At 32.2% G+C, this 10,090-nt stretch overlaps 2 protein-coding genes across 8 annotated transcripts in view; both read right to left on the reverse strand.

The window, feature by feature from the left end:
* The window catches only part of LOC123893707 (VAN3-binding protein), a 17,190-nt gene extending 13,161 nt beyond the window's left edge, over positions 1–4,029 (reverse strand). The window contains exons 1-4 of one of the 6 annotated variants that reach the window (XM_045943497.1): positions 3,310–4,029; positions 2,976–3,151; positions 1,953–2,030; positions 1,379–1,447 (exon numbers count right to left, since the gene is read on the reverse strand). In XM_045943497.1, the coding sequence (XP_045799453.1) occupies positions 1,379–1,447; positions 1,953–2,030; positions 2,976–3,151; position 3,310 (324 nt within the window). In that variant the 5' untranslated portion in view covers positions 3,311–4,029. Of the gene's footprint in view, positions 1–1,378; positions 1,448–1,694; positions 1,899–1,952; positions 2,031–2,975; positions 3,261–3,309 lie in introns of those variants that run through there. The other 5 variants (XM_045943500.1, XM_045943496.1, XM_045943498.1 and 2 more) reach the window with 5 other exon arrangements.
* The window catches only part of LOC123893706 (casein kinase I-like), a 19,475-nt gene extending 9,385 nt beyond the window's left edge, over positions 1–10,090 (reverse strand). Inside the window, exons 1-15 of one of the 2 annotated variants that reach the window (XR_006803528.1) lie at positions 9,638–10,058; positions 9,514–9,554; positions 8,824–8,893; positions 8,567–8,715; positions 8,333–8,428; positions 8,141–8,211; positions 7,541–7,602; positions 7,389–7,452; positions 7,175–7,259; positions 6,702–6,828; positions 6,141–6,214; positions 5,926–5,992; positions 5,228–5,355; positions 4,858–5,034; positions 4,303–4,703 (exon numbers count right to left, since the gene is read on the reverse strand). Coding sequence is in view for 1 of the 2 variants with exons in the window: in XM_045943495.1 (XP_045799451.1) it covers positions 4,861–5,034; positions 5,228–5,355; positions 5,926–5,992; positions 6,141–6,214; positions 6,702–6,828; positions 7,175–7,259; positions 7,389–7,452; positions 7,541–7,602; positions 8,141–8,211; positions 8,333–8,428; positions 8,567–8,715; positions 8,824–8,893; positions 9,514–9,554; positions 9,638–9,713 (1,284 nt within the window). In the remaining variant the exon portion in view is untranslated. Of the gene's footprint in view, positions 1–4,219; positions 4,704–4,857; positions 5,035–5,227; positions 5,356–5,925; positions 5,993–6,140; positions 6,215–6,701; positions 6,829–7,174; positions 7,260–7,388; positions 7,453–7,540; positions 7,603–8,140; positions 8,212–8,332; positions 8,429–8,566; positions 8,716–8,823; positions 8,894–9,513; positions 9,555–9,637 lie in introns of those variants that run through there. The other variant, XM_045943495.1, reaches the window with a different exon arrangement.

Below are 10,090 nucleotides of genomic sequence, written 5' to 3' on the forward strand. Positions count from 1 at the left end.
AATTATTTTTTATTTTAATTGTGATTGAAAAAAAAAAAGAAACAAAGTCAGTTACTTTGGCTTTATACGATATAAAAAAAAAATTGAAACCTCTCTTCATCATCACTTCCTTTCATCTCTAAGTCTCAAAATCACTAAAATTAAAAATTCTCAGTTCTCAAAATCACTTGTGGATGTTACAAGCACAAGCAGACAATTCTCTCCAATATATGAACTTCAACCAATGCACGTACCACCCGTATACCCAATATATGGAATGAGTGTTGGGGAAAATTCAAATTCATGCTATGGTCTGTTACAACAAGTGATGAAATCTGCTAATCAACGTTGAGTATTTCAGATGAAATCTGCTATGGTCTGTTACATCGTGATTAAATTTTGCAGACTTATTTCATGCAAATTATTTAGTTGAACTTTGTAGTTTATTTTCAAAAATTTGTCTCATTATTAGTTACAACTTGTATTGCGAGATGATATGCTTAATGAATTGGCAAAATAAAATATTCTTAATGGATTGGTAAAATTAATTTTTTTTTAATATTAATAGTTTTTTTATTTTTAATCTGAATGGTTTTTTATTTTTTGTTACAAAAGAGAAATGAATATTAATAGCTGGTCATCAATGAGAAAATTGGTGGTGCCCCTTATTTCGTTTGAAATCTGTTGTTTCGTTTTAAGCTTTAAGTAATAATCAATAATAATGATAATAATTTAATGTAAATCAAGCCCCAAATGTTTAATATTAATTTTTTGTTGTGATTATCTGTATATTTAATAGTTGAGTGATTATCTCCTATAATCACTCAACAATTTTCACATTAATCTTTTTTTTTTTAACAAACATAGTTCGGTTATTATAAAATAATAAATAACTTCACTTTTTTATAAATAAAATATAAAAACACTATTTCTACCAAATAAAATAAAATAAATAAAAACACTGATTTTGGTACGAAGTGATAGCATAGATGAAATTTGACAAGAACATGGAATTTGAGCTTAAATTTGTGATACAGATATTGAGATGGTTTTTCAATTTGGGATTTAGGGTTTTCTTGATGTTAGAAAGAAAATGGATGTTATCACATATATTATTTAGGGATTTAAGTATGATTTTTTTTTAATTGACATATTGATGGTTTTTTTTAGGCATGATTTTTTTTAATTGAAATAAATTATTTTTTTTGTTTGTAATTTGTAAATGAATATTTACTTGATGGGGGACTCATATGCAATAAATAAAAGTTTGTTTAAAAAAAGGACTTACCATAGACTTGCGCTGATGTAAGAATTAAAATGAATTTTATTGGTTAAAAAAAAGACTGCACCAAAACAGTCCAAAAAAGGAATGTACCATAGAATCTCCCATGCAAGATACCCCATTTCTCAGCAAGTTTTGACTGGACAGGAATTCTAGAGAAATTGCTTGATGAAGTAAAAATAAATCCTGCAGATGAAGAATTATACATGCATTAGTAAATGATTTTAAGGTTTTAAGGTGAAAAGTGAACCTCATTTAGCTGATAAAGTGAGAACAAAATGTGTATCTCATGAAAAGATGCTAACATCAAATGATAGGCTCAAAATCTTAATTGAAACAAAAAAAATGGTCCAAATGATTTGTTGTGAAAAGATGCTAACACCCAATGATAGGATCACACAAGTTTAAAATGAGTTGTTTGTTAGTAAAGTACCTTTGTTTCGCCACTTTCTTTTGGTAAAATCTGAGGACAACGCCCACTCATAACTGCTATGAACTAACATGTATCAGAACTTCAGAACCAATACATAAAAGCAGCAGGAACACAACACAATACTATGTGTCTCTTAATATTGAAGTATCCTAGGACTAACACAGATTTTGTTTGCATGGTTTGCAATTTACATGCAGCATTGCATTGTGAAAAGCAAATAGCTAAATGCTTAAACAAAATCAAAGAAAATGTTCTTACAGAATCCTTAGAGGCAGTGGTATAAAACTGGTCAGAAGAACATAAGAGTTGCATCTCAATGGCGGTGGACATCGTAGTCAGGGGCGGATCCAGTGTGGTGGCAGCCGGCAGGGGGTGCACCTGCACACCCTGAAATTTGAAAAATTGAACTAATAATCTTATTTTTTTGCATTTTGACCACACTGAATTTTTTAGTTTGCACCTTGAGTCTAAAGATTTTTCACTTAGACCCCAGTATCTATCACCTCATTTATGACTATCTGACACAAACTTTACCTTTCTGTTTCAATAGTAGCACTAGCAGAGGCGCATGCTTTTTTCTTTCTTTTCTTTTTTTTTTTCTCCATATTACTATTGTTTATTGTTTATTTAATGATTAATATACTACTTATAATAATCCCAAAATAATGAATGTTGGGGATCGAACAGGTGTTCCATATGTTAATAAAAAAGGTTATTGCCACCAAACTACAATGATAATAAAGTTTAAGTCTCACAAATTTAATATATATTATTCACTCCATTTTTTTAAGGCAAAAACTAACATATATCCTTAGGACATTTGTTAGTGTACTATTAAAAGAACTTTTTATTTCTATTTAACCGTTATTTTGGTAGTTTAAAGTTATAATTTATTAATTATATTTTTATTCTTTCAATAGCTCATACTTCATATTTTTCATGAAATTAATTCTTCTTTTTTAATAACTATATACCTTTTTCAAAATGAGGGTAGAATAGAAACAAAAAATTCCAAAAATTCACTATCTTAGTTTGAGAGCTTTATACACATTATGTCCGGAAAATTGCGAGTATAAACGCTCTGAATTGTATTTATGAGACAAAATAATAGTCATTTAATATGATAAAAGATGAAAAAATCATAAATTTAGTAGTATGTGTATTTTATATTTATATATTATAATTATTAAGTACGATAAAAATTCATTTACAAAAATAAAAAAGTACGAAAAAATTCTGCACCCCCTGACTCAGGGTCCTGGATCCGCCATTGATCGTAGTATTGGTGCTATGCAGTGCTTTGGAGAGTTCCGTGGCAAAAAGACTCCAAGATCTAGCAAGGAACTCCATAGATTCTGTAGGGGTTTCAGGCTGTGCGCAAGATGATGCAGGAACGTTCTCGTCTATATTCTCGAGCTGATGAACGAAGCATTTAGAGACAGAGGCGCTGGAGTTCACTAACATTGAAATTAATCACAGAAAATGAGTTAAATATTTTCATGAGATGAATGAAACTTGTACATAAGAATTATAATTAGTTTGAATTCTTTTTTCATATTCAATAGTTATCTTGAAATGGAAAAGAAGTTTCTATATTTTATCAATTTTAACACACTTGTAAAGATGAATACCCTAACTAAGTCCCTAAGGTCTCAATCACTCAAGAGAGCAATATCATGAGAGAATATATGAGCAATTGTTAGATATTTAAAAAGAAAATGTGAAGTTGTTTCTATGTGCTTTTTTTATTTAGGATGATAAAAAACAACTTAAAAGATTCATAGTGATGATCAAAAGGACACAATTGAAAGGCCATTTATATTTGTCTCCACTTCCACCTCTTAGTGCTTTATGCATAAAGAGTTAAAGAGACCTGTTTTTATGGCAGCGGAGTTCATTACTCAGAAGTCTTATTTGTCACCATTATCACTTTTTAAAGTAGAATTTAGGGACCCATTTATACATACACTGTTTCTTTACCTCACATTTTCTTCATTTTTGTTACTGATTACTGAGAAGATCAATCATGCATACATAGCTTTGTTAGGTAGCTGCAATAATGTAATTTGGTATTTCAAGAGTTGACAATCAGTCTGTGGTTTTGAAGAAAGGCTGTTTTAAATTGCATTCTGGTTATGACATAATTCTTGACATCATAAAAATTATAGAAAACTTATTGTAGTTTCTGTGTGATAAGAAATACTACAAATTCTTCAATGTTGTGACCACAATTATGCAAGTAAATTAAAACTATAAAGTGACCATTACCTAATACTTAATAGTATATTTTAAAGAAAGATGCATGTTGGCAATTTAAAAGCGCGGCAGCCAGTACAAAGCAAACGGCTCTTATTCCTTGACTATTACTTTTATAATTTCACAAAAAATGTAGACACCAATCAGAATTTGATAGTTTTAGATTATTCAATATTTGCTTGTTGAATTCCTTCCATTCTAAGTTTCTAACTACCCCTGAGATGAAAAGCCTAACTAGGATTGTAACACCAAATTCAACAAAATGTTAGTTTCAATAAACTATGAATTGGATTGATTTGTGAATAATTTAGTTGTTGGGTTACAGTTACAATCAGACTGAATGCTTACAAACCTAACTGTACACGAGATAGACAACCGAATATGTGTATTAAAATGCTTGAAAGAAAATCAAGACACTTAAATAATGACTACAAATAATTTGTGGCTTCCCCTCATATCATTCATGCACGTTTGACTAATCACAATTTATAGGTCTACTATAACCGATGACCCTGAACCTCATATGGATGTCCATTAGCATACCTTGTTCTTCAAAATTGTTAAAACCTTTGAAGTTTCCCTCTCTCCGACTCTTAAAGTGGGACAAGCCATTACATTTGATAGGAAGGTGCCATGTAGTTAATCATGCAAGGAATCTTAGTTGTCGTACGGTTCCTCTGGTGAAGTGAGTGGTATGACATATGCAACAGTGAAAATAAAGAGAAGCTTTAAGTGACTCCTCCGAAATACTATCTGAGAAACAAATAAAGGCAGCGACTCAGCGAAATACTCTACAACTATGGTATAGAATGTGTCATTCAAAATACAATGAGAAGAGTCCAATTTCATAATAATATAATAATATAGCAGAGTCCAATTTCATACACTGGATAAACGATTTCCTTACCAACTATTTGGCTGAAGAAATTCGCCGTAATGAAGGAATCCAGCTGCTTGAAACATGGGAGTTATTCCCAAATACACGACCTAGGTTTGAGGTTCCTGTGGGCCTTTCAGGCTTGGAAACATTTTCTGTAGTCGATTTGGGCAAAGCAGATGAAGTGGATGGACCATTGTTCACATTCTGCAAAAATTATATCTCAATCAGTTGAATTTCTTCAGCCAAATAAAAATTCAAAACAAAATATCTTTATGATTGAAATAACAGCCCAAACATGACGAAAGAAGTGAAGTCACCATGTGTTAGATATTAATAGAGGGTATAGATGTAATATTAAGAAAGCCGATGGAAGTCGGAAGAAATTACTGTAACTTACATGTTTTCCGGTATGATTCTTGGCATTTAGATTCTTAACATTAGATGGCTTAGGCTGCCCACGCACGTTTAGACGATCAAGATTGGTTACCAATTTTGTTACAGTAATTTGAGGTGAATTATTGATTCCTGAAAAGGAAATTAAGGCATAGACATCATCAGGATGTGATCTGTAGAAAGCATTAATTCACTATACTGCAAACTTTTAAGTCTATCTTTTTTGGTTTATAACCCTCTGGTTCCTAGGGGAAAGGGGCCCTAGTAGTCTAGAGTTCGGCCGTGAGGTAAGTAAAGCCTGGCCAAGAAATTGTTCTACCCAGGAATCGAACTTTTAAGTCTATCTTAGTTGAACACTGGTTGGTACATCAAAGTAAAACTTCCAAGTGAATAATAATAATAACAACAACTACAAGGAATTTATTGGTAAATATCTGTCAGTCTAGACAACTATCCTAATTCTTAGTACTACATCAGAAGCTTATAATATGTTTTCAGAAATAACAAATTTCCATTAAAAGTAACCAACATATATAAGTCAGGAGTTATATCCTTTTTTCCGTTTTCCTGTGAGCATTAAAATGTCACTTTAAATTCTAACTCATTCTACTGGAAAATACAAATAGGAAAAATCTCCCACCATAAAACAGAATTCCTTCAAAGTTTCAACCACGTGGTATGAACATAGGAGACTAAAGTTACCTGTATGCTTTTCCACAATCATTGGTTGTAGACTGCTAGGCACAGCACTAGGCACAGCATTTGAAGGCTGCAAATAGTCATTAACTCAAGTGAGGAATAGAATAAGATCGGGAAAGTTTAATACTCGGACTATCATAAAACCCATATGCATTCCAGTAAATGCAATCTCAACCATAATTAAAAATTAAATTAAAGGTTCAAAATAAAATACTAACCGGTGATTGCATTTGTCTCTTTGTCTGTTGCTGTTTTAGGATGGTCCAGTCGAATAAATTGTCATGCTCATATCCTGCTCATTAAATTCAGCCAAATAAACTTCTTATTGCATCAGGGGAGAAGATAAATACAACACATGATATAGCTAAATCATTTATTCCCAAGTAAAGACAAATGAATAATTAATGAAATAATTCATAAAATTTGCAAAACCTGAAAACATTAATTTATGGATTGAGTGAGGGATTAAAAACGATAATATCATAAAAAGTTTTAGACAATTGGCTTTTTTCTCAACTCTCAAGTAGGTCTCATCTCCAACGTATAGCTCTGTATTGTATGCAAATTGTGTTTAAGTAGAGATACTCTGGCACAGAATTTGCATAGCTAGAGGAGAGAGAGGAAGAAAGGTTAAATACTTGGTGGCATTCATTTACCTCCTATAGTCAACAGGCTAAAGCAATCAACCAATAAGCAAAGTATCATATCAACAATGTGATATAGGTCCAATTGACCGGAACTATTTAAAATCAAGTACAAGTTAAAAAAACAGTCAATACCTTCACGAGTGAACAAATCACGAAACAGACGCTTTAAGAACCCATAATCTGGATCTTGATCAAATGTCAAAGAGCGACAATAATTAAAGTAAGACGTGAACTCCACGGGATATGACTCGCAAAGTTTCTGAGAACAAGAAATGTGGATTCATTAAACTTCTGAGTAACAAAAAAATTCAACAAGAAAACCTCTCAGGAGGGGGAGGGAACTAACTAAAATTTTATTAATCCAGCAATAGCAATCCTTAAAGGCTCTTAATATTGTTTGAGATTACAGTTGCCTCTTCTTGTTTTTGCATAATTCATTACCATTTCCTACCTTAGCATTTGCCAACACACTTTCTTGTTCCACTCTTTAACACAAAAATAGGAAAAGGACTGCTGAGGGAATCAAAACCTAATCCAATTTCTACCGTAGACCAAAGTATGAGGGGGTCAGGGGTTAATCATTTTATGGAGGTGAAAATTTATACCTCAATCGAAGTTGATAACTTCTTCTCACGAATCTTGTCATATTTTTCCTCTTTGGTGACAGCTTTCAGACCCTGCCAAGGAAGGCTGAAATGCAAGAACAATATAGTCAAGCCCTAAATCCTCCTTAAAAGTATGTGGAATTTATACTCATATGCATCATTTTTTGAAAATTCAAGATGCTAAGAAAATTACAATGAATAGGAAGAAACATACCTTCCTCTTAAGAAGTACATAAGAACATAGCCAATAGACTCCAAATCATCACGACGACTTTGCTCTGACAAAATTAAACCACAATCGAGTCAAATTTGTGGGTTACAAGTTGTAGCTGTAGCTGTAAATAAGGAGAAGTTCTTTCTACGTACCAATTCCTAAGTGAGTATTGCAACTTGCATATCGTGCAGTCCCGGTTAAATTTTTATTCTCTCTGTATAAGTTTATCAAAGGTCAAAACATTAGGCAATGTAAACCTGCTAGCTAAACTGGTAAAGCTCAAATAACTGTGAGAATGAAACAATCAGAAGAGTTCGGAAAAGGAATTATTTGAGATAACAAGTTGGAAGACTACTAGATCCATTGATACACAACACAACAATGTACATTTAATTCACAAAAACAAAAATAAGAGAAACCATTTCAATAAATAAAATACACATCAAGGGTGGCAGAGGAAAATAGGCAATGGTCACACCAGTTAGAAAAGTGTTTGGTGATTATAACTTTATAAGATTTCAACTGCAGAAAACTTGATTGAAGACCTTTATTGACTGTTATCCAATAAAGAATAAATAATATCAACATTCAATTTATCTTCTGTTTGGTATTATCTCCTTGTTTTTTGGGTTTTTTACTGCATATATGACATTAAAAAATCTGGTTTCATTTGGTTAAACCTCTAGACTTACGAAATAGAAAAGTAAAAACATGATCCATAATAGAAGAATAAAAATATAAACAAAATATACCTGTAAGGAATATGCTTGTTTGTTTTGGGATCCCTATATCTTTTTCCTAGTCCAAAATCAATTATATAAACCTATGAATGTAACAAATTGAAGGAAGAAAATGTAAGAAATATGAAGCACAAAAAGAATTATGGGACAGGAAAATTATCAACATAAGTTAGCCATTGAAAATAATGAATTTGGATATTTTACCTGACTTGATTTTCTCCTAATACCCATTAGAAAGTTATCTGGTTTTATGTCTCTATGCAAAAATCCCTTGGAATGCATATATTCTATTCTCGAAAGCTGTAACAAGAAGTAACTTTTAGATATAAAACTATTGATATGCAAAAAAAAAAACATGGTGTTTATTTCGAAAAGACAATTAAAATCAGCAAGGAACTAATGCTGCCACTTGAAATCGAGACATGAATCAGTGGTTACCATCTGATCGGCCAACATCAAAACTGTTTTTAAAGAAAACTTGCTCCCGCAGAAGACAAAAAGGTCCTCCAGACTACGTCCCAAAAGATCAATAACCAGAACATTATGGTCTCCATCAGTACCACACCATTTCATACTCGGAACACCACCTAAAATCCAAAGTATAAAAAGAATCAGAAAAAACAAATAACATAACCTTTTTCAAATGACGTAAATGCATCTAACTAAAATACCAAAGTACTTCTTTTATAACTTACTTTCTCCTTGAAGAATACTGTATAATTTAGCCTCATACAATAGTTGTGGATGTCTTGTTTTCTTCTTCTCCTACGAAATAAAAATGCAGCCACTACGAATCAGCATTAACCCTTGTACATATAGTACTTGAACAATCAAATATGAAGGTATGTCAAAAAATAAAGGGCATAGCAATTAGCAATTAGCAATTTAGCATACACCTAGCAAAGCAAGTATAGTTAGTTCTCTTCATTAAAAATTAACCGAAGTTTTTTTTTTTGGACAAGTAGCCTAAGTTGCTAGAATTCCACCTTTTCAAGGTGTATAAATGGAGTGTCTGGGGACTGGGATTTTGTCCAAAAAAAAATGGAGTGTCTGGGGTTCAAACCCCGACTTTTGCATATAACTTGGGACGTTATGCTCACATAGACAAATTAACGCAGGTTTAGCATATCAAAAATGGAAAAACCCATCCCTAATTCCATGTAGTATACATGGATCGAACTACAAAATGTTCGGATTCAAAATATTTAACTCGTAGATTACCAAAACATCAACAAAAGCAATAATGAGCTATGATACACATTGACAAATCATACAAAAAATGAAGAAAATAAATAAATTAAATAAAATTGAACAAACAGCAAAATTTGCATAAGAATAATAATAAATATGATAAAAAGGCAAGAAATAGAAGGAAAAAAAAAAACCATTTTGACGGCTACGATCTCAGAAGTATCCATATCTGACGCTGCAAAAAGCAACAAAAAAATAATGAGCATATATGCATAGAAAAATATGAATAAAACATAAGGAGAGGTAAAAGTTTGTTACCGATATAAATTTCACCGAATGAACCGCTTCCGATTTTGCGACCAATCTTAAACTTGCCGCCGACGACCCACTCCATATTGAACGGGCAGGTGTGCCTTGGCGGATGATGGTGATGGTGGTGATGATGAAATGAATGACGACGGTACGTGACGATCGACGGTTGTTAACGGCGATAATTAGAAGGGAAAGAGGAAAAAGAGGGTTTGGTTTGGTTTGGTGGAGAGACAAAGAGAGAGAGAAGAGATTGAATGAAAAATGGATTGAAGAAGAAGATTATAAAAAAGTGAGGGTTAAAATAGGAAGGAAATAAAAGAGAAATATTATGGTTTTAAAAAGTCGGTTGGTGCTGACCTGTACAAGCTAGCTAACAAACTAAACCTGTTGTAATGTAATGTAACCGAGTAAATGAATGTTATCTTCCATTCCATGTGCAAATTGAAAAACACGGTTTTG

The sequence above is a fragment of the Trifolium pratense genome, linkage group LG7 (assembly GCF_020283565.1).
Source record: "Trifolium pratense cultivar HEN17-A07 linkage group LG7, ARS_RC_1.1, whole genome shotgun sequence".
NCBI lineage: Eukaryota > Viridiplantae > Streptophyta > Magnoliopsida > Fabales > Fabaceae > Trifolium > Trifolium pratense.